The 25,845-nt window shown below is 37.1% G+C and overlaps 1 protein-coding gene across 1 annotated transcript; it reads right to left on the reverse strand.

The window, feature by feature from the left end:
• Nucleotides 1–3,320: 3,320 nt before the first annotated feature.
• On the reverse strand, nt 3,321–25,370 carry LOC128354011 (NACHT, LRR and PYD domains-containing protein 2-like). Its single transcript, XM_053314259.1, has 13 exons — nt 25,341–25,370; nt 23,417–23,569; nt 21,807–21,932; nt 20,213–20,338; nt 19,450–19,575; nt 17,849–17,974; nt 17,085–17,210; nt 15,723–15,848; nt 13,469–13,701; nt 11,569–13,387; nt 11,097–11,270; nt 7,377–7,550; nt 3,321–3,672 (listed from the first exon to the last, which is right to left on the reverse strand). Exons 2-13 carry the CDS (start codon nt 23,548–23,550, stop codon nt 3,489–3,491), a joined length of 3,474 nt encoding a protein of 1,157 aa, XP_053170234.1. The 5' UTR covers nt 23,551–23,569; nt 25,341–25,370; the 3' UTR covers nt 3,321–3,488.
• Between the last annotated feature and the right edge of the window lie 475 nt (nt 25,371–25,845).

Below are 25,845 nucleotides of genomic sequence, written 5' to 3' on the forward strand. Positions count from 1 at the left end.
AATGTGGGACACTGACTAATGTGGGACAACTAGACTCCAGTGCATTTATCTCTTTTTCAGTTATTCAGTTATTTTAAAGCTAACCAGTATTATGCAAACTGTGTAAGTTATATTGTTTAACATTACACATAAGAACGTACAGGTTACTAGTTTTTTAACCTTTCTGATGAAAAAGCAAAAAAAAAACAACAACAACATTTTGGCAGACAAGACTACTTTGAAAATATGAAAGTATTTCTAAGCTTAAAAATCAAGGAACATTAATATAAGTAGGCCTACCATTTTCCTTTTCAGTACAATATCTAAAAACTGTCTTATGATTTAACAAGGAAACATTTCAGGGATTTCATTATGATATTAGGTTGATATAATATATTGGATTCATTTTTTAATATGGCAAACAAGTCAGAATTGCAAAAAGTGTCCCACATTACCCTAGCCCACCAAACAATTACTGATACACTCAACACAGACCTGATACACACATTTTATGATTTAATGTGACTTACACCCTTTACATATATCATCATATGTTGTGTGCATTGTGAATCTGCTTATAAATATAAAAAAAGACGATTTCGGCTTTAGGATTTCTTCACCTATTTATCCAGCGATGTGATGTCGAGCTATGACTGCAATACAAAATACGTTTAATGATGTCGTTTTGTCAACATTTAACAAATATGGACTAAAGATGGAGCCATGGATGTATGAAAGGAGCTCGCTGAATCTATGTAAAAGATATGTTCATCTCTCCCCTAAAAGCATGTTTTGGCAAATGTTGTTCCTGGGAGCATAATTATCTTTCAAATCAGTGATGTCTTTCATGTGAAACAGAGCTGTAAAATAAATAAATAAATAAATAATAATAATAATAATAAATAATAAAAAGTGTCTACATATCATATATTTCAATGTCTATGCCTTCAGAGTAACATTAAATCATGACTAAATCATTAATTCAATAAAAAAGCTGTTGTTCTTCAGCTGAGAGTCAAAGCTCAGAAGTTGCGACACCTGAAAGCACCACAGCTGTCACAGAGCAGTCTGTTAAGTATTATATTATTAGCACTAACTACTACTAGTAGTAGTAGTAGTAGTACAGAAACAACATATGCAAGGATAAAACAATAATACTGGTTGAAATACTGACAGTCGATATGAACAGAAACATGTTCAGGGGCTATAATCCTTTCTGAAATAATACAACATAATAAAAAAAACCTGAAAGACAGCAGACTCATTAAGGCACTTACTGTAATAACACGATGTTTACACCAAGAGCTGAGATTGAACATCCAGAGAGAACTTGACAATAAATCAGCTTTATTTAACATAAATTATATCTGACAACCTGTGTTAAATTGGAAAAAGGTGAGACAGGATGTGGATATCAGGAGTATTAATAACAGCAACAATACACTCAGTTACAGCATTCATCAAAAAACTACAAATATGTAGTAAAACGTAACATTAAATATGAATGACACTTGACTTTGCTGAATTATTTGATTAAAAAGATAAAGAAAGGGCGCGCAGGTGGTCGAGTGGTTAGAGCGCATGTCATTTACGCAGCCGACCCCGGTTCGAATCCCGATCGGAGGTCCTTTGCTGCATGTCACCCCCCTCTCTCTCCCATGTTTCCTGTCGATCTACAGATTAATAAAGGCGTCTATGCCAACAAAATCTTTAAAAAAAAAAGATAAAGAAAGATTATCTTTAAAGTAGCTGCAATATTGCATAATTCCACACGGTGGCGGTACAACACTAAAATACTGCAGTGACTTTCATCTTTACCACCTGCAGTGGTGGAAAGTAACAGAGTACATTAAGTCAAGTAGAGTATAATTTATAAGTGCTTGGACTTAATGTGTACAGTACCAAGTGATTCTGGTTTCAAAATATTCAAATGGTCACATGTTTGAAAGTAAAGAGACATTTAACGGTTAAATATAAATGCATAATATTTACAGGTCTTTCTGAACAAGTCTCTGCTGGAAATGATCCAGATGGACTAAAATCCAGACTCAGGAGAAGGGTGGAGGAGTCTCCGTGTGTCTGCAGAGAGTGTGTAGAAGGACAGAGCAGCAGCAGATCAGTCCAGATACACTGATGATACTCTGTCAGATCCAGAGGAACACACAGGGATGATGGTGGACTTGACTTTGTGTCTGACAGTGGAGCTGTTCTCAGATCAGTTCAGACTGCAGCACTGAGAGTCATCTCCACTTCTTCTGATTCCTCTGTCAGTCACTGCTGGATGAAGCTCTCCTCTCCACTCTACCTCACAGTAACATGGTCCAGTCACAACCTCTCTACACACAAACTGCTGCTGCTGCTGCTTCAACCTCTCTGGATCATCAGGATACAGCTGATCCTCTCTCAACACACACTGCTGGATGTTCAATCACTGTTACAGAGATCACCACCATCTGAGGAGAGAAGAAGAAACGACAGAGGTGATAAATGAGTGTTTAGTGAGACTCACTTCATCAGCTGTCAGTCAGTGATGCAGCACATCCAGTATAAAGAGCAGCAGGGACTTCAGTCCTGTTCAGACCACAAGTGGAACAGCTGTGCAGCGTAGCTTGCTTCCTTTCAGCTCTCATGTTAACGTGTTGGAGTGAACACACTGAGCTCCAAACTCACACACCTGAACACACTTTTGGTATCAAGTGTGTTTACTCTGCAGATTTGACTGAAGTACACAGAGGAAATAAAGTGCAGAGAGTCATGAACACTTCAGTACTGCAGAAACACTTTAGTGATACATTTACTGTTGTTACATGTGACCTGCTGTTAAAGTTAAAGCACAGTCTCTGTGTGTTGATCAACATCTTTTCTGCTTTTGAAATATCATTTGACAAATAAAAATGGAGGCTGTCACTGAAAATATTTGGAGGAAACTAAATAAGTGATGGACAGATAGAAAGATGTGAGTCCTGGACTTCAGCAGAGGTTCTGGTCTGTATAAAGACCACATGGTTACTAAATGTAATGATGGTTCTGTGAAATCAGAGCCAGTGATTTCCAGGCTGCAGTCAGACTGATCTTAGAGCTCTGACAAAGATGAACTGATTAATAGTTTAGTGTTGAAATGAGAGAACAAACACTTTGAGATCAGATGTGATGGTGTGATAGTTGGATGAATGAGGAGCACTGTCTCTATACATGTTGGAAGGCTGTCAGCTGTAATCCAGCTTTATTTCCTGCAGACATCAACACAACAACAACAGTCGTCTTCACATCAACTCAAACACATGATCACAACGAGCTTCTGGCTCATCTGATTGGCTGACTGTTCTCTCTCTCTCTGTCTTTCCGTCCAATCCTGAAGCCGGTCACCATTCTCCTCTCACAGCTTCACTGAGGAAAGCAGCACTGAGAAGGTCGGAGGTTCACCAGGAAATACTGGATCTCTGCTTTGATACTAACTGTGTTTAATACAAAACTGTTGAAACCAGCACAGACTGACTCCAACTCTCTACTCACATCACAGTCTGCAGTTTACAGTCTGGACTCTCCTGAAGATCAGACAGCTGCTTTTTGACTGATTCCTTCAGCTTGTTGTCGTATCCTCTCAGATCCAGCTCTCTCAGATGAGAGGGGTTGTTCTTCAGAGCTGAGACCAGAGAAGAACAGCTGATCTCTGACAAACTGCAGCCAAACAATCTGAATAAAGAAGAAATCATGTAGTGTTAGAAGCAGATTATTCTGCTTGAAATCATTCAATGTTTCATAATGTGTTCAGAGCTGAAGAAGGTTTAAATGTACAAGTTTAGAAAAAGGAAACTCCAAACACCTGAACCCAACAGGATGCAGGTTAAAAACTGTCAAATCCAAAGAGTGAAAAAGAGCTCTCATTAATATGAATGACAACATGCTGCTACTTCAATAAAGACACAGTGACTTAACAGTGAATTAGTCAGTGCAGCATTTTCTTCTTATATTAAATATGAAGAGCAAAAAGATGCTCAGTGTGGATCAGTATAAAGTCTATGTGATCACAGATGTTTTAATGTTAATGAAACTGATTTAAAACAAAGATCTGAATGTTTGAAAGTATGTTTTTAAATTGTTAACTTTGGTTTGAAGTTCAATTTAAATATTTAAAAACAACATTTGAATGTTTAAATCTGAAGGTGATTTTACCTCATTAAAATGAGCCTTATGTCTGTAGTTTAGTGTCATCACAGTTTTCATATCAAGAATATTATTTAGTATTTTTATTATATTTTTATGTATCTACTTTATTTCTCTGTTTTTTGTGTTGATCCGTGTATCAGTCCAAATAATCCAAAATCCAAAAAAACTAAAGAATGACTTGTTATTTCAGAGTCTCACAAATTCATTACATAAGGATCTAGTTTTCAACACTTTTAGAGTTTGTGTAATATTTCAGTCCAGATATGATTTTAAGGTTATGATAGGTTGGGTTTCTGTTTAAAACATGTGCTGGTATGTTTATGGGATTTTGCTAATAAAGAAATAAGATTGATAATAAACAACTTCTTTGTAGGCATGCCCTCATCAAAAAGACCAAATAAAATACATTCAATTGTGATTTTGAGATGAATATCTAATTTTCTGTTTAAAAGAAGGTTGAGGTCACACCAAAAGGTTTGACTTAAGGAACAATCCCAAAAAAGATGACTTAATGATTCATGTGTATGGTGACAAAAGGAACAGAGAGGGTCAACATTTAACTTGTACTTTACAATAGCTGAATTAACTGGATAACGTGTGTAATGTTTTCAGAGACACCTCTCACACCTTATTTGAATCAAAACATTTCCTTGGTAATAACAAAGCTTTTTCCCAGTCTATGTCAAAATACTAATTGTTCCAAACAAACACAGAAGCAGGTTTACTAATTATATCCCTCTGGATTAGTTCCCTTAGACATTTATTACTAGTTTTATATCTCATAAAAGGATGTGAACAGGGTTGGGAGGGTTACTTTAAAATTGTATTGTGATACAGTTACTAGTTATCTGTTAACAAATGTAGTCAGTAACGTAATCCAAGCACCACAATATTAAAGTAATGTAACTTGATTCAGTTACTTAAAAATAAAAATATCCTGACAGCTGTGATGGAGTTCAGGTTCATCTATAAGTTCTGCTTTATTACAAACAATCCCACATATAAACCTGAGTCTGTGTAACAGCTGATCTGTAGACATTAATTGCCATTAGATCCGGATGGATCTGGTGTTAATGAAGTTACCACTACTGTGCTGCGTGTGTAAATGCTCACAGCCCTTCTCTCAGTTTGGAGGATCACTTATAGTTTCAGCTGCTGAATGATGCTGCAGCCAGCTGTACTACGAGTGCTGCAGTCCTGTCATATAACCAACCTGCTGTTCTCCAAAGCAATAAAACTTTGCTGTTGACTAATGGATTGTGTCCCATTCATGACTTTGAAGTCATTTTGAGTTGTAATATATAAACTACACTTCATGGTGACATTAACCTGTTTGTAGAAGTATTACTTTAGTATTAAATTAGTGTTTAACTATTTAGGCATGATGTCATCAGTCATTTAAATTGATAATTGAAACTATGATATAATGCCAGCTTACAATAAAAATATTAACAGTTGAAACTACAAAGCGACTTGTTCACAGTTACTTTTCCACAATGCAAACTGACTATTTGTTAATTACTTTTATTCATTTAATATAAATGTAGGTGATTGAGGTTATGGTTTGGTTTCCTGGGTGATGACTCCCCTAGCAAGACTTTTTTGACATTTAATTTCACATCAAACCATTTCTGTTTTATTTCTGTGACGGTGAGTACAACAGCAGAGACAGTGTTCACACCACAGGTCATTTTTTCTATTCTTTGGCTTTTCAGGTCCTTTAATTCCTCCATTTACACTCTAAATAAAATGTGTTTCTGTTGATCTATTTCTGAGAGCAGGACCTCAATCTCTGAGCTCCTAAAGTTCTTCTTCTTAGTCTTTGGTGCCATTTTCATGAATGGAGTTTCTCTACAACTTGCTGGACCCCTGACCTTATATGATATTTTGAGGACGTCAATGATGCTGATTTATTATTGTTGGGAAAGCACGTTCATTTAGAACAGGTGGGATTCATCATGTTTAGGCAGGTTATTTATGACTGTTTCCTGGTGATACAAGTATTTGGTGAATATCTGACGTGGCACACTCGTACAGGTCCACCTAACCAAAAAACTAAGTGAAATTTAAGATAAGAATAAGAACATGTTGTTGAATGAGGCAAATTGACTCTTTATTAGCACCTGTTTGATCATTTAAAGGCACAATATCTAACCTATATAATGCACTGCTTGCCCAACAAAATGCCTCCCTCACCATCATCAGACATAGATGGGAGGAAGACCTGGATGAGAACATAACAGACTAAAGTTGGGATGTAGTATTAAAACGTGTCCACACCTCCTCTATCTGCATAAGACATGAACTACTGCAGTGTAAAATACTACATCAGACACACTGGACTAAAGACAAGTTGTCAGAGAGATTCCCAGACATAGATCCAGAGTGTAACTGTTGTAAAATGATCCCATCTTCATATCTACATACATTCAGGAAGTGCTCCAAACTAGCAATAAAGTCCTCCAGGTGACTGTGGACCCCTGCCCTATTATAGCTCTTTTCAGAGAACCACTGATGTCTACTCTGTTAACAAACTCCAGTCTGACTTCTAATAAACTTGTAATCCTACTGAAATGGAAAGATGTAAGTCCTCCATCTCATACACAGTGGATGAGGAATATCTTGTATTATATGAGGTTAGAAAACATTAAACACACACTGTGAGGTTCATCTGACACATTCTGTAAGATTTGGCCACATTTTCTGAGCTATGTAGAAGAGGAGCTAGAGCTACATGAGAACCCTGAGAGCAAATGTGATAGTAAGATAATGATATTGGTTGGATATCCTGCTCTGATAGACCCTGAGTATTAGAATAGTCTCTCCTCAGTCAAACCTCTCTTTGTTGTTTTGTTCATTCTTATTTAGTTTGACTTTTATTGACTTTTTTTATTCTATCATTTTTAGAGGACAGACTCTAATGCTATTATTCAGTGTTATTGATCATTCTGAAAACGTTGTCAATAAAGTTAAATCCAGCATATAAACTTGTGTTATTCAAATTAGCAGCACTTAATCCTTCTCTGCTGTATTTTTATGGTATTTTTTCTACTTAATGTATTTCTCTGCTTATTTGTTTTGAGGTTTGTTTCCACCTGTTCACTTAAAAAAGCAATAAACAAAGTAAAAAGAACAAAAAACTAAAGACAGTCCTTATGTCTGCAGTTTTGCAACATCAAACTTTCACATCATATTAATCTCAACACAGAAGTAAATAAATGGTGTCTTACTCCAGAGTCTCCAGTCTGCAGTTTGGATTCTCCACAAAATCACAAAGCAGCTTCATTACTGAATCCTGCAGGTTGTTGATACTCAGATCCAGCTCTCTCAGATGAGAGGGGTTGTTCTTCAGAGCTGAGACCAGAGAAGAACAGCTGCTCTGTGACAAACTGCAGTGACTCAATCTGAATAAAGAAGAAATCATGTAGTGTTAGAAGCTGATTATTCTGCTTGAAATCATTCAATGTTTCATAATGTGTTCAGAGCTGAAGAAGGTTTAAATGTACAAGTTTAGAAAAAGGAAACTCCAAACACCTGAACCCAACAGGATGCAGGTTAAAAACTGTCAAATCCAAAGAGTGAAAAAGAGCTCTCATTAATATGAATGACAACATGCTGCTACTTCAATAAAGACACAGTGACTTAACAGTGAATTAGTCAGTGCAGCATTTTCTTGTTATATTAAATATGAAGAGCAAAAAGATGCTCAGTGTGGATCAGTATAAAGTCTATGTGATCACTGATGTTTTAATGTTAATGAAACTGATTTAAAACAAAGATCTGAATGTTTGAAAGTATGTTTTTAAATTGTTAACTTTGGTTTGAAGTTCAATTTAAATATTTAAAAACAACATTTGAATGTTTAAATCTGAAGGTGATTTTACCTCATTAAAATGAGCCTTATGTCTGTAGTTTAGTGTCATCACAGTTTTCATATCAAGAATATTATTTAGTATTTTTATGATATTTTTATGTATCTACTTTATTTCTCTGTTTTTTGTGTTGGTCCGTGTATCAGTCCAAATAATCCAAAATAAAAAAACTAAAGAATGACTTGTTATTTCAGAGTCTCACAAATTCATTACATAAGGATCTAGTTTTCAACACTTTAGAGTTTGTGTAATATTTCAGTCCAGATATGATTTTAAGGTTATGATAGGTTGGGTTTCTGTTTAAAACATGTGCTGGTATGTTTATGGGATTTTGCTAATAAAGAAATAAGATTGATAATAAACAACTTCTTTGTAGGCATGCCCTCATCAAAAAGACCAAATAAAATGCATTCAATTGTGATTTTGAGATGAATATCTAATTTTCTGTTTAAAAGAAGGTTGAGGTCACACCAAAAGGTTTGACTTAAGGAACAATCCCAAAAAAGATGACTTAATGATTCATGTGTATGGTGACAAAAGGAACAGAGAGGGTCAACATTTAACTTGTACTTTACAATAGCTGAATTAACTGGATAACGTGTGTAATGTTTTCAGAGACACCTCTCACACCTTATTTGAATCAAAACATTTCCTTGGTAATAACAAAGCTTTTTCCCAGTCTATGTCAAAATACTAATTGTTCCAAACAAACACAGAAGCAGGTTTACTAATTATATCCCTCTGGATTAGTTCCCTTATACATTTATTACTAGTTTTATATCTCATAAAAGGATGTGAACAGGGTTGGGAGGGTTACTTTAAAATTGTATTGTGATACAGTTACTAGTTATCTGTTAACAAATGTAGTCAGTAACGTAATCCAAGCACCACAATATTAAAGTAATGTAACTTGATTACTTTCAGTTACTTTATGATTACTACAATAACAAATGTACAATAAAGGCACATTCAGCTCAAAATTGACCACTGTCTATAAAATGAAATCATCTAATTGACAAAGACCAGCACAAATTCCCACTCACAGTTAAGATGGAGATGTTAATGTGTTCAGAGACTAGAGAGGTGGTGTTAACTAAGGGTGAAATCTTCAGTCAGACTCTGGGCTACTAAAATAAATTCAGTTACTTAAAAATAAAAATATCCTGACAGCTGTGATGGAGCTCAGGTTCATCTATAAGTTCTGCTTTATTACAAACAATCCCACATATAAACCTGAGTCTGTGTAACAGCTGATCTGTCAATTATGCTGATTTATTATAGTTGGGAAAGCACGTTCATTTAGAACAGGTGGGATTCATCATGTTTAGGCAGGTTATTTATGACTGTTTCCTGGTGATACAAGTATTTGGTGAATATCTGACGTGGCACACTCGTACAGGTCCACCTAACCAAAAAAGTAAGTGAAATTTAAGATAAGAATAAGAACATGTTGTTGAATGAGGCAAATTGACTCTTTATTAGCACCTGTTTGATCATTTAAAGGCACAATATCTAACCTATATAATGCACTGCTTGCCCAACAAAATGCCTCCCTCACCATCATCAGACATAGATGGGAGGAAGACCTGGATGAGAACATAACAGACTAAAGTTGGGATGTTGTATTAAAACGTGTCCACACCTCCTCTATCTGCATAAGACATGAACTACTGCAGTGTAAAATACTACATCAGACACACTGGACTAAAGACAAGTTGTCAGAGAGATTCCCAGACATAGATCCAGAGTGTAACTGTTGTAAAATGATCCCATCTTCATATCTACATACATTCAGGAAGTGCTCCAAACTAGCAATAAAGTCCTCCAGGTGACTGTGGACCCCTGCCCTATTATAGCTCTTTTCAGAGAACCACTGATGTCTACTCTGTTAACAAACTCCAGTCTGACTTCTAATAAACTTGTAATCCTACTGAAATGGAAAGATGTAAGTCCTCCATCTCATACACAGTGGATCAGGAATATCTTGTATTATATGAGGTTAGAAAACATTAAACACACACTGTGAGGTTCATCTGACACATTCTGTAAGATTTGGCCACATTTTCTGAGCTATGTAGAAGAGGAGCTAGAGCTACATGAGAACCCTGAGAGCAAATGTGATAGTAAGATAATGATATTGGTTGGATATCCTGCTCTGATAGACCCTGAGTATTAGGATAGTCTCTCCTCAGTCAAACCTCTCTTTGTTTTTTAGTTTATTTTTATTGATTATTATTATTATTTCAGTGTTGAACATACCGCATGATCAATATGAGATTTTTTTTTTAAATGTGTGAGTGAATGACTGTGGTCGCAATTAGTGTTTTAAAGGTTCTTCTTTTGTTGTTAATATACCTGTAAACGTGTGCAAGAAGAAGAGAACAAATGGTGGATTGCCTGATTGGCTGCTGCTCACTGATTGGTGGATTGGTTTGCAAGCTGTCAGTGGATTGACTATCTCACCAGGCCCTCAGTCATAAATACTTCCAAGATAGCTGTGCAGAGGCGGATTTCATCATCTCCCGACCGGCTACACAATAGTCTTTGCGTATCTTTAGTTTATTAAGTTTGTGGTTTCATGTTTTATTTAGTTAGGGAGGTAAGTGTTTGTAATTTAATTTATTTTGTTTCTGACAGGTTATATTGAATACTCCGCAGTCAGGTTTTGTTTATTGTTTTGGCCTGGGTCCAACCTGAATTTAACCCCAGCCTGTTATTATTTCGTTATGGGGAAATGATTCATGATTCATGTTGTATAAATTCCTGCTGAATAATTTGTTGTCAATGTTTAACATAAACAACATTTTGTTTTATGAATCTGAGTTCCACACATGGAGCAAAACTAATAAATATTAAATTTGTCTCACAGATAATTGTCCAATAATTTCAACAGTTTTCTAATATCAGACCATTTTGATAGTTGACTAAATTCAAAGTGAAGCCAACTATTTCGAACTTCACACATTTCAGTGATTTGTGAAATACAAATGAATCAAATTGTAGATCTAAAACTTCTGTTATGACGTTAAATAACAGGATACAAGATGTACAAGAAGAAAACACAGTCAGTGAACTGACCTCAGAGTCTCCAGTCTACAGTTTGGACTCTCCAGTCCAGCAGACAGAAACTTCACGGCTGAATCCTTCAGGTTGTTGAAGCCCAGGTCCAGGTCTCTGAGATGGGAGGGGTTGGTCTTCAGAGCTGAGGCCACAACTTCACAGTGAGTCTCTGAGAGTTCACAGCCAGTAATCCTGTTAATAGAAATTATATTGCAATTATATAATTATATAAAAATAAGTTTATCATAAATATAGAGACTATGCATTTTGAGGACAAAGCTTCCCAAACACTCTCAAAGCTGTAAAACTCTCCCTTTGTAATGTTTCACTGTTACAGGTACAAAGAGTACAACATTTGGAGACTAATAGGTTGGGTACAGAGGCAACAGGAAGTAACTGAACATTTTTGGACTGAGCACCTGAACATGAGAGATGTGAATGTGTTCTGTAGTGATTGATTTATAATGTTGATAATCACATCTGGACTTACACAGCCTTTCTGCAGTTCCTCACAGCTGGGATCAGTCTCCGTCGTCCCTCCCTTGTTGTGTTGTACTTATTCAGGTCCAATTCATCCATAACCTCCTCTGACATCTGCAGCATGTAGGCCAGAGCTGAGCAGTGGATCTCAGACACATACCCTGATCTGTTCTCTGACTTCAGGAACTCTTGTATCTCCTGATGTACCGAGCGGTCGTTCATCTCCATCAGACAGTGGAAGATGTTGATGCTTCTGTCAGGAGAGATATTACGAGTGTTCATATCCTTCAGGTTGTTGATGACTCTCTTGATGATTTCTGGACTGTTGTCTGTCTGACCCAGCAGACCTCCTAAGAGACTCTGGTTGGACTCCAGAGAGAGGCCATGAAGGAAACGAACAAACAGGTCCAGGTGGCCATTTTCACTGTCCAGAGATTTCTCCATGGCTTTTATCAGGAAGTCATCCAGGGATGAGTGACTGTAGTCTTTTCCCAGGAAGTTCTTCAGTACCTCTGTGTTGCTGCTGGTGTAACAGTGGTACATGTAGACTGCAGCCAGAAACTCCTGAACACTCAGATGAACAAAGCTGTAGACTGATTTCTGGAAGATCACACTCTCTCTTTTGAGGATCTCTGTACAAAATCCTGAGTACACCGAGGCCTCTGAGACATCAAGACCACATCGCTCCAGGTCTTCTTGGTAGAACATGATGTTTCCATTATCCAGATGTTCAAACGCCAGCCTCCCCAACTTCAGAAGAACTTCCCTGTCAGCCTCCGTCAGCTCCTGTGGACTCGTCTCATGTCCCTCATCATACTTGTGTTTCTTCCTCTTTGTCTGAACCAGCAGGAAGTGTGAGTACATTTCAGTCAGGGTCTTGGGCAGCTCTCCTCTCTGGTCTGTGGTCAACATGTGCTCCAGAACTGTAGCAGTGATCCAGCAGAAGACTGGGATGTGACACATGATGTGGAGGCTCCTGGAAGACTTAATGTGCGAGATGACTCTCTTGGACAGCTCTTCATCACTGAATCTCCTCCTGAAGTACTCCTCCTTCTGGGCGTCAGTGAAGCCTCGTACTTCTGTTATTCTGTCCACACATGTAGGAGGGATCTGATTGGCGGCTGCAGGTCTGGAAGTTATCCAGATGAGAGCAGAGGGAAGTAGATTCCCCTTGACGAGATTTGTCAACAGCACGCTGACTGATGACTTCTGTGTGACATCAGACACAACCTCACTGTTGGTGAAATCTAATGAAAGCCTGCTTTCATCCAGGCCGTCAAAGATGAACAAAACTTTACAGACAGCGAGCGTCTCTGCTGTGAGCTTCTGTAATGTTGGATGGAAAATGTGGATCAGCATGAGAAGACTGTACTGCTCATTTTTGATCAGGTTCAGCTCCCTGAACGAAAACAGAATCACTAGAATGATATCTTTGTTTTCCAAACCCTGTGCCCAGTCCAGAGTGAACTTCTGCACTGAGAAGGTTTTTCCAACGCCAGCAACGCCACACGTCAGAACGAGCCTGATGTGTTTCTGTTGGCCAGGTAAGTACTGAACAGGTAAGTCTTTGGCTGGTAAGACTTTAAAGATGTCATGACACTTGATTGGAGTCTCATGGAGGGTCTCCATCTTGGAAGCTCTCTCAAGCTGCTTCACCTCATGTTGGGTATTAACATCTTCACTCTGTCCCTCTGTGATGTAGAGCTCAGTGTAGATGGTGTTGAGGAGGACTTCACTTCCTGCTTCATCAGTTCCTTCAGTCACATAGTAACATCTCAACTCCAGACTGATCTTATGTACATGTAAAACCTCCAGGAGAGCAACGCTCACTAAAACAGAGAAAACAATGTGAGACTAAACAAAGACAATCTGACAAATATTCATTACTACAAAAAAATAATCAGTCTTACTTTGTACAGTGATGGTCTGAGTTTCAGGTCTTGTTTTAAATCTTTTTCCACACTGAGGACAGGGGAAGTCTCCAGATGAAGCAGACTGGTCCCAGTATGAGATGATGCACTGTCTGCAGAACCAGTGTCTACAGCTGGTAGAGACTGGATCCTTCAGGACGTCCTGACACAAAGAACAGCAGGAGAGCTGCTTCTCCACAGAAACACCACTGCTCCTCTTCCTCTTCCTTTCTCTGTGAAGACATTTGTTTATCACTGAAATACTTCTTTTCTGAAAATAAGCATTCTTTTTATTTAAACTCTCCTGCTTTCATACATACATATTTAAGTCTTGTAAACTAGTGTTAAAAGATTAAATGTGTCTGTCTGCTGAAAACAACCCTTGACTACATTTCTTATCCAGCTCTTACTAAACATTTAATGATCTGTCTGTAGTTTGATATTAATACAAACTCAATTCTTCCTGCAGCTACTTCACTGTAAAAAGTCTTCTATTAACCCTCCTGTCGTCCTCCCGGGTCAAATTGACCGCATCTCTTTTTGACTCTTCCTTCCTTCCTTCCTACCTTCCTTCCTTCCTTCCTCCCTCTTTCTTTAATTTTTCCTTCATTCCTTCCCCTCCTTCCCTCTTTCTTTGCTCCCTCCTCCTTTCATACTTCTTTCCTCATTTACTTCCATCCTTCTTTGCTTGCTTCCTCCTTTCCTTCCTCCCTTCCTTCTCTCCTTACTTCCTTACTCTTTTCCTACCTCCCTCCTTACTCCTTCCTTACTCCTTTCCTTCCTTCCTCTCTCTTTCCCTCCTTCCTTCCTTCCTTCCTCCTTAATCATGTCCTTCCTTCCTTCCTTCCTTCCTTCCTTCCTTCCTTCCTTCCTTCCTTCCTTCCTTCCTTCCTTCCTTCCTTCCTGTCCTTCCTTGACCTGAGGACAACAGGAGGGTTAAAGAGAGCTGATTATGTGTACTGACTGAGATTAAAGAACATTAAAAAATGTGGGAAACCAGCAGTCTCAGACACACAGAATGTAACACTGTCTACTTACTAATGATTCAGAGCTTTCAACGTCAAGTTCTAAAAAAAATGTAAATTCCACTTTGAGCTTAATTTTCTTCACCATATTATATGTAAGCAGTTAGCTGAAGACAAAATTCAACCAACATAATCAAAAGTGAGCAAATAATTTCCACAAATAACCTTTATACGATGTATTGCATTGATTCAACACGATATCTGGTGGCTTATAACAGCTGACCTGAGGTATAGTTTAAGTAAAACAATGAGAAAATGAATTCAGGTTTTGAATGGTTGCAGATCTTTACAGTGAAATCAATGATTGGGCAAATATGTATAAATATCTTCATAGTTTGAAACAGTCAATAAAATAGTTCTGCATCATGAATAGAAATATTTAAATATTTCAGTTTGTCTTCATCCTCATTGAATCATCTTCCATCAGGTCAGTTTACAACAGAACCGTCTCTTACTTTGTGTCTGAGAGTTTCATCCATTGAATTTCATGAACATCAAATGAACTCTATTCCAACATGTCCTTGTGTTTTCATTGAGTGGGCGGTGCTAAACAAGTGGATCATGTGACAACCCTGCCTCTTGTGGCTGTAGGGCTGCTTGTCTTTGTCTTTTTGTTTTGTACTGCAGATGTCCAGTGGTGGGGGGGGCTGGGTCATTTACTGCTGGGAACACCTGGACCTGATGTTACTTTACCAGTGATACTTTTGTTTTTCATTTATTTGCTTGTGTGACCACCTTACAACACACCACTTACTATCTTAACAATCATGCATATACACTGACTGTACTGATTTACTGACTGCTAAACCTTATGCTATTTTTGATATTTGGTGGTTTTGATTTGACTCAAATAAATTATGATTTCCGTGCTTTAACTTCTTGTGTTGCTTCCCAAGATTTATCGTGATTTTGAGCAAGCCGTGACATGATCATTGCGTGATCATTAAAGCAGCAAAAAAGTAAAGAAATTTTGCCACATTAAAATTTAAAGTTTGGGCCTTTGACTTTGACATTTCAAAGTCAAAGGGCAGGGCAGGCTTGATCCATTTGCCAAACCCAACATCCATATCAGATATCAAGTTTTATCATGTCTGATGCAAGTGCAAACTTTCATGAGTTTTCAAGCACTCCTGACACCTCATAAATGCTAAAAGTAATTAAGATGTGATATAAGGCTGATGATCATTAATGCAGAAATCAATCAGTTTACAGCAGAAACAGTCTCTTACCTTGGGTCTGAGGGTCCAGGTTCATTCCTGAAGAATGGAGGAGGATCTATGGACCGATCACTCTTCATAGACAGACAGTCTGATGCTGGATACTCTGCTCTCTGTCTGTGGTCTGACCACAGGACTCTGTAACACCACCAAGATGTTTTATAATCATATCATGTGAATCTCTGATAAATTCCTTTGTGACAAAGTGCAGATAATAAGTTGTAGCTTTTCTAAATGACAGTTGTCACAGATACTAACTCAAACTGAAAAAGCTTCACAATTCAACATCACAAAGGTCTTTAGATGTCACCTAACTAATTTGAAGTCGCATTGGTTAATTCTCTTACAGAAATGTATTGAAATACAACATCAGTAAATATATTTTTCTGCCTAACAAATTCATACATCTACATCAAATTTAAGGTTTGGGGCTTTGACATTGAAATTGTCTAGGGGGCAGGCTTGAACCATTTGGCCACAATCAAACCCAACATCCTTATTAGATATCATGTTTTCCCACTTCTGATGCATGTGCAAAGTTTTATGAGTTTTCAAGCATCCCTGACACGTCATAGATGCTAAAAGTAATTAGGGGGCGCTATAGAGCTGATGATCATTAATGCAGCAATACATTTAGGGCCTGATTTACTAAAGGTCTGCGTGTGTAAAAACGTGAGCAAACTTGACATCACCTGCAAAAAATGTGCAAGCTGATCTACTAACACAGGTTTACATCTTTCAACTGTGTAAGATATTACGCTGCTGTCCAGTTAGTACGTTTGTCTTAATGAATTTGTAATATGGCTGTTTTAACATCAGTGTGCAAAATATGTGGTGGAGAAAATGTAAATATGTCATTTAGCACACACATTGTGATTTACCAAACTCAAATGTCATTTTTAAGACAGAAACTGCGTCTCTAAATGATTCCTTTTGAAAGGCAGATATTAACCAGCTGTTACTATGGAGACGAGGAGAGGGAGGCACAATGACAGAATACACACAGGACGGATGTTTTCCACCCGTGTTCATATTTTTGGAGTGGAATATTTTTGGTTTTACTACCAGCATTATCTTTGTCACAAATACTCTCCCATATGTGGGTTTTTCTGGTAATATTTATTTTTGTTATAACTCAATATATTTGTTAACCTCTTCCACTAGAACCTGATCACATTTTATTTTGCGCTTGCAACTTTCTGCTCATCCAAACTCTCCAAGACACTAAACCCTTCATGTAAATACTGCTGTCTCCACGCGTATCGACAAAAACTAAACACACAATCTATTGCACTGTGAATGCAGTTCAGTACCCTTTATTTGGGATCTTATTAAATCAGGACCTTAGTCATTAGCCAAGAAACAGTCTCTTACCTTGGGTCTGAGGGTCCAGGTTCATTCCTGAAGAATGGAGGAGCATCTATGGACCGATCACTCTTCATAGACAGACAGTCTGATGCTGGATACTCTGCTCTCTGTCTGTGGTCTGACCACAGGACTCTGTAACACCACCAAGATGTTTTATAATCATATCATGTGAATCTCTGATAAATTCCTTGATGACAAAGTGCAGATAATAAGTCATAGATTAGATCACAGCTTTTCTAAATGACTGACAGTTGTCACAGATACTAATTCAAACTCAAAAGCTTCACAATTCAACATCACAAAGGTCTTTAGATGTCACCTACCAAATTTAAAGTCACATTGATTAATTATCTAGGAGGAATTTTTAAAAATACAACATTTGTAAATGGCTTCACTTTGCGAAAAAAAGTGTGCAGTAACTTAAAAATGGCTGACTTCCTGTTGGACTTAAGGTATGACTACAAGAGGCTTCTTTTAAGTCTAGAGATGTTACATCTGTCTAACAAATTTCATACATTTATGTCAATTAAAAGTTTGAGGTATTGACTTTGAAATTTGTCTGGGGGACACGCTTGAGCCATTTAGCCAAACCCAAGCCCAACATCCTTATCACATATTACGTTTTGCCACTTCTGATGCATGTGCAAAGTCTCATGAGTTTTCAAGCATCCCTGAAATCTCATAAATGCTAGAAGTAATTAGGATGCTATATTGGGCTGATGATCATTAATGCAGAAATCAATCAGTTTATAGCAGAAACAGTCTCTTACCTTGGGTCTGAGGGTCCAGGTTCATTCCTGAAGAATGGAGGAGGATTTCTGGACCGATCATTCTTCATAGACAGACAGTCTGATGCTGGAGACTCTGCTCTCTGTCTGTGGTCTGACCACAGGACTCTGTAACACCACCAAGATGTTTTTATTCATATCATGTAATTCTCTGATAAATTCTTCAACGACATTCATTGAAGGAGCTTTAAATACACAAACTGTTGGTCTTGCAGATAATAAGTCATAGATTACATCACAGCTTTTCTAAATGACTGACAGCTGTCACAGATATTAACTCAAATTCAAAAGCTTCACAATTCAACATCACAAAGGTCTTTAGATGTTACCTAACTAATTTGAAGTCGCATTGGTTAATGTTTTTAATCATATCATGTGAATCTCTGATAAATTCCTTTGTGACAAAGTGCAGATAATAAGTTGTAGCTTTTCTAAATGACAGTTGTCACAGATACTAACTCAAACTGAAAAAGCTTCACAATTCAACATCACAAAGGTCTTTAGATGTTACCTAACAAATTTGAAGTCGCACTGGTTAATTCTCTTACAGAAATGTATTAAAATACAACATCAGTAAATATATTTTTCTGCCTACAAAGTTTCATACATCTACATTAAATTTAAGGTTTGGGGCTTTGACATTGAAATTGTCTAGGGGGCAGGCTTGAACCATTTGGACACAATCAAGCCCAACATCCTTATTAGATATCATGTTTTCCCACTTCTGATGCATGTGCAAAGTTTTATGAGTTTTCAAGCATCCCTGACACGTCATAGATGCTAAAAGTAATTAGGGGGCGCTATAGGGCTGATGATCATTAATGCAGAAATACATTTAGGGCCTGATTTACTAAAGGTCTGCGTGTGTAAAAACGTGAGCAAACTTGACATCACCTGCAAAAAATGTGCAAGCTGATCTACTAATGCAGGTTTACATCTTTCAACTGTGTAAGATATTACGCTGCTGTCCAGTTAGTACGTTTGTCTTAATGAATTTGTAATATGGCTGTTTTAACATCAGTGTGCAAAATACGTGGAGGAGAAAATGTAAATATGTCATTTAGCACACACATTGTGATTTACCAAACTCAAATGTCATTTTTAAGACAGAAACTGCGTCTCTAAATGATTCCTTTTGAAAGGCAGATATTAACCAGCTGTTACTATGGAGACGAGGAGAGGGAGGCACAATGACAGAATACACACAGGACGGATGTTTTCCACCCGTGTTCATATTTTTGGAGTGGAATATTTTTGGTTTTACTATCAGCATTAACTTTGTCACAAATACTCTCCCATATGTTGGTTTTTCTGGTAATATTTATTTTTGTTATAACTCAATATATTTATTAACCTCTTCCACTAGAACTTGATCACATTTTATTTTGCACTTGCAACTTTCTGCTCATCCAAACTCTCCACTCTCCAAGACACTAAACCCTTCATGTAAATACTGCTGTCTCCACGCGTATCGACAAAAACTAAACACACAATCTATTGCACTGTGAATGCAGTTCAGTACCCTTTATTTGGGATCTTATTAAATCAGGCCCTTAGTCATTAGCCAAGAAACAGTCTCTTACCTTGGGTCTGAGGGTCCAGGTTCATTCCTGAAGAATGGAGGAGCATCTATGGACCGATCACTCTTCATAGACAGACAGTCTGATGCTGGATACTCTGCTCTCTGTCTGTGGTCTGACCACAGGACTCTGTAACACCACAAAGATGTTTTATAATCATATCATGTGAATCTCTGATAAATTCCTTGATGACAAAGTGCAGATAATAAGTCATAGATTAGATCACAGCTTTTCTAAATGACTGACAGTTGTCACAGATATTAACTCAAATTCAAAAGCTTCACAATTCAACATCACAAAGGTCTTTAGATGTCACCTACCAAATTTGAAGTCACATTGATTAATTATCTAGGAGGAATTTTTAAAAATACAACATTTGTAAATGGCTTCACTTTGCGAAAAAAGTGTGCAGTAACTTAAAAATGGCTGACTTCCTGTTGGACTTAAGGTATGACTACAAGAGGTTTCTTTTAAGTCTAGAGATGTTACATCTGCCTACCAGATTTCATATATTTATGTCAATTAAAAGTTTGAGGTATTGACTTTGAAATTTGTCTGGGGGACACGCTTGAGCCATTTAGCCAAACCCAAGCCCAACATCCTTATCACATATTACGTTTTGCCACTTCTGATGCATGTGCAAAGTCTCATGAGTTTTCAAGCATCCCTGAAATCTCATAAATGCTAGAAGTAATTAGGATGCTATATTGGGCTGATGATCATTAATGCAGAAATCAATCAGTTTATAGCAGAAACAGTCTCTTACCTTGGGTCTGAGGGTCCAGGTTCATTCCTGAAGAATGGAGGAGGATTTCTGGACCGATCACTCTTCATAGACAGACAATCTGATGCTGGAGACTCTGCTCTCTGTCTGTGGTCTGACCACAGGACTCTGTAACACCACCAAGATGTTTTTATTCATATCATGTAATTCTCTGATAAATTCTTCAACGACATTCATTGAAGGAGCTTTAAATACACAAACTGTTGGTCTTGCAGATAATAAGTCATAGATTAGATCACAGCTTTTCTAAATGACTGACAGCTGTCACAGATATTAACTCAAATTCAAAAGCTTCACAATTCAACATCACAAAGGTCTTTAGATGTTACCTAACTAATTTGAAGTCGCATTGGTTAATGTTTTTAATCATATCATGTGAATCTCTGATAAATTCCTTTGTGACAAAGTGCAGATAATAAGTTGTAGCTTTTCTAAATGACAGTTGTCACAGATACTAACTCAAACTGAAAAAGCTTCACAATTCAACATCACAAAGGTCTTTAGATGTTACCTAACAAATTTGAAGTCGCACTGGTTAATTCTCTTACAGAAATGTATTAAAATACAACATCAGTAAATATATTTTTCTGCCTACAAAGTTTCATACATCTACATTAAATTTAAGGTTTGGGGCTTTGACATTGAAATTGTCTAGGGGGCAGGCTTGAACCATTTGGACACAATCAAGCCCAACATCCTTATTAGATATCATGTTTTCCCACTTCTGATGCATGTGCAAAGTTTTATGAGTTTTCAAGCATCCCTGACACGTCATAGATGCTAAAAGTAATTAGGGGGCGCTATAGGGCTGATGATCATTAATGCAGCAATACATTTAGGGCCTGATTTACTAAAGGTCTGCGTGTGTAAAAACGTGAGCAAACTTGACATCACCTGCAAAAAATGTGCAAGCTGATCTACTAACACAGGTTTACATCTTTCAACTGTGTAAGATAATACGCTGCTGTCCATTTAGTACGTTTGTCTTAATGAATTTGTAATATGGCTGTTTTAACATCAGTGTGCAAAATATGTGGTGGAGAAAATGTAAATATGTCATTTAGCACACACATTGTGATTTACCAAACTCAAATGTCATTTTTAAGACAGAAACTGCGTCTCTAAATGATTCCTTTTGAAAGGCAGATATTAACCAGCTGTTACTATGGAGACGAGGAGAGGGAGGCACAATGACAGAATACACACAGGACGGATGTTTTCCACCCGTGTTCATATTTTTGGAGTGGAATATTTTTGGTTTTACTATCAGCATTAACTTTGTCACAAAAACTCTCCCATATGTTGGTTTTTCTGGTAATATTTATTTTTGTTATAACTCAATATATTTATTAACCTCTTCCACTAGAACCTGATCACATTTTATTTTGCGCTCGCAACTTTCTGCTCATCCAAACTCTCCAAGACACTAAACCCTTCATGTAAATACTGCTGTCTCCACGCGTATCGACAAAAACTAAACACACAATCTATTGCACTGTGAATGCAGTTCAGTACCCTTTATTTGGGATCTTATTAAATCAGGCCCTTAGTCATTAGCCAAGAAACAGTCTCTTACCTTGGGTCTGAGGGTCCAGGTTCATTCCTGAAGAATGGAGGAGCATCTATGGACCGATCACTCTTCATAGACAGACAGTCTGATGCTGGATACTCTGCTCTCTGTCTGTGGTCTGACCACAGGACTCTGTAACACCACAAAGATGGTTTTATTCACATCATGTGAATCTTTGATAAATTCATTGATGACAAAGTGCAGATAATAAGTTGTAGCTTTTCTAAATGACAGTTGTCACAGATACTAACTCAAACTGTAAAAGCTTCACAATTCAACATCACAAAGGTCATTAGATGTCACCTAACAAATTTGAAGTCGCATTGGTTAATTCTCTTACAGAAATGTATTAACATATGACATCAGTAAATAGTTAATTTAAAGTTATCACCCAGCCCTCCCTATGCTCTGTACAGATTTGACCAGCTTTACAAATATTTTATTAAACGTCCTCCCACTGTCAGGGATCATTTTCAGGGCTCACTATATAGCGACAATAATCACCACATTTAAATAAATATGAATGTAGTAACACTAAGACTGCCAACATTATCCTCTGGAGTCCCACAAACGGTCTGCCAGACAGTCACTGTAAGAGGCAGAAATATGATGATGTCCCATAAAGGATGTTATTATTGTTAATATCATTATTATTATTATTATTAGCAGTAGTAATAGTAGTAGTATTATATGTGTTTTTCTCTTTTATCCTGCAATGTGTGTGTGTGTGTGTTTTATATTAGAGTGGGCTTGTTGTATTTTAGCATTGTGAATCACACAGCCCATTTTTAATAACTTCATTAAACAAATTAATGTATATGGTGCATACATGCTTACTATAAATCTGTAGTTTCACAGACACATTGTGGCATTTTGTTTTTGTTGTGTGTGAAGTTATTAACAATAATATAAAATCAGTCTGCACACCACCATGGTGAACTGGTTTAGTCTTTACTCCTGGTGGACACTGCTGTAGGATGGTAATACTGAATTTATAAGTGTGTTGTTTGATTTGTGTATTTGTGTGATTTTAATTACCAATATATTATCATTCATGATAAATGAAATAACTTTATCTTATTTATATTTATATACTAGAACCACCACTGAATGTGGAAACAAATCCTGTTAATGTTTTTTTTTATTATTTGTTAAATGTTTATTTTGTATCATTTAACATTACTTTACCAGCTCAGTGACGTTCAAGCAGCAAGCTGTTGTTGCTGCACTTTTTTGTATTATCAATTTGAAATGATGTTCTATTTTTGAATAAAGGGGTGGAAATTTAAAAAATGTTTTTAATCAGATTAATTGAATAAATTAATAGATGGATTAGTCGATTATTAGAATAATCATTAGTTGCAGCCCTACATCCAATCTCTATAAAAGATCAAATTTCCCCTCACTTCTAACACATGTACAAAGTTCATGTTTTAGCACCTTTAGCCCCTTAAAAATGTGATTCATTGCAGACAAGAAGAAAAAGATTTTTTTCACACACAATGAGGCCTTCACATCACTCGACTGTAATCTTCTCTACATAAAAAAAAGGTTCATCACACTCTCAGTGGCAGGACCCTACTGAGACATAAATGAGTTAGTAGCAGCTCTCTTACTTTGTGTTTGAGGGTTCAGGTTCATTACTGAAGTCTGGAGGATGACCATTGTCCTGGTCACTCTTCATAGACAGGAAGTTGGACACAGGAGGCTCTGCTCTGTCCTCCTCCTCTTCCTCCATACAAGCACTCATCTTGTGGACTTCAGTCAGTCTGAGAGATAAACCAGAAACACTGACTGTGAAATTAGAAAGCAAGATTCAAGAGAAACAAGTCTGTACAAGAACCACAGCAACAAGAGAAAACACTCAAACAAGTTAGTGTCTTCTTGTTTTATTTCCTCTCTTTATATTCACAGAAGTTCATTTGAACTATTTTCCACTCTACAGTCCTCAGAGAGAAAACTGAGACTTTCATGGTGAAATAACAATGTTTTATGAACACTCACTCTGCATCAGATGTCAGTTTTTAATCCATCTGCTCTGCTCCGTTGAACACTTTCAGTTCCAGTAGTGTCACCTACAATAAATCACAACAGCCTGTCAACATGTGTCATAAACATGTTCATGAGGATCTGTTTTGAATTTAACTCGTTAAATTAAAGTACTTTAGGTAAAACTTCATCAGCCTGCATTTTACAGTTAACCTCCTGTCATTAACATGTCATTTCCCAGTGTTGAATCAAACTATGTAATACTTGTGAGCTTCCTTTCATGTTGAACACAGGTGAAACTGTATCTGACAGTAACACTCTCAGTTGTCAATGGAGGTGGTTTTAAGGTAAACATAAAACCTAAACGTCATTATTTAACTACATTTTTTAAAATATAATTTCTCAGTAAATTGTGGTGAAAATGTAGGCCTACTTAGTTGGGACAGAAAAACAACAGATATAGACCGAGTTTACAGGAAGTAGCTGAACTAAAGTGGACAACAGAATATATACAATCACTGTTATGTAAATGAGCACACATCCTCAAAAGTCTACAATATTCAAAATGGAAACTCTGTCGCAAATGTATCCAAATAGTATTTATTGATGTGGTGTAAAATTTGGATGACAACTAACAATGAATAATGTATCTGCTAAAAGGGTACTTGATTATTGACTAGCTATTATTAGCTAATGATAATCAAAACTGAGGGCATTATGTTAAAAGAAGAATGTATTTTGAACAACGAAGTATTAGACATAATTTGATGTGATATAAGTAACGCTAAGTGGTTGTGTTAATAAAGACATATAAATGCAATAGACAGGCTATTACCCTATTTCCAAATGATAACTTGATAACGTCTCTGTGGTACGAACGAGCGCAGGAATATCGGGGGCGAGCTTTTTGTGAACGCGCCCTTTCCCCAGGGTGCAGAGTGAGAGGGGAACAGAGTTCGATGTAACACTGTAATCTGCGGTTTTACATGGTTTCTCTCTTTTGAAGTTCGTCTTCATGTGTCAGTCTGAGACAAGTGTTCACACTGAGTAGAGAGGCTGTGTAGAGAGAAGTGTGAGCTACAACTTGCTTCAAAACTTTAGTTTGATTGTTTTTATGGATAAAACCGGACTATTGGACTCTGTATGGAGAGTTACTTCCTGCTTATCTGAATGGAGTTGCGTTCAGTGACTCATGGTCAACATCAACAGTTACAGCAAATGTTCAATTAAATGAGTCTTATAAAGTGTGTATTAGGTACGTTGAGGTACCAAAATAACTAGTTTGCTGCGTGTACAGTGAATGAATAAACTATATTTACAAGAAATTGTTACGAATGAACCATTTCAAGACGGAATAAAAACTTCCTGGGTTTTTTTTTCAGCGAGAGCGGCTTAAGAATCCGGAAATAACACAAATAAATTATCTCCCCGTTTTATTTCCTCTCTTTATATCCTCACTAGTTAATTGAACTCTTCTTCACTCTTCAGTCCTCAGAAAGGAAACTAACTGAGACGTTCATGGTGAAATAATAAGGTTTTATTTACACTCACCTGCGTCAGACGTCAGCCATTGTCCACCTGCTCTGCTCCTTTGAACAATTTGGTTTCAATTTGACACTTAAGAAATCACATGATCCTGCGGAGGGGCGGAGAAACTTCAAAACTACTTCTTTGTCATAAAGTAGATCTTAATTTCTTATTATGTATTTGGACTTAAGTAACGTAGTGTTTTAAAGTCCCCTGAGATACTTTGAAGGACAAATAATGCTATCACCTCCTTTTTGTTTTTTTTAGACATTTTTGAGAAACCTGGGCAAATGTAGGACATGCTTGAAGGACTACATCTCCCAGCTGTCCTGGAGGAGTTTATTACAATCAAAAGACATTTCGTGCTGCCAGATTCCTCTGACCACTTGTTTACTTGAAAAGGAGTACAAGCTTAATCTGTATATGTCAGACAGTTTCTACTTGATTAGACCTCTGCTATCATCAATCAATACATATATAAAGTCTATTCAGCCAAAATAAGTGGAATCATACATCTTTACTGAGCAAG

The sequence above is a fragment of the Scomber japonicus genome, chromosome 24 (assembly GCF_027409825.1).
Source record: "Scomber japonicus isolate fScoJap1 chromosome 24, fScoJap1.pri, whole genome shotgun sequence".
NCBI lineage: Eukaryota > Metazoa > Chordata > Actinopteri > Scombriformes > Scombridae > Scomber > Scomber japonicus.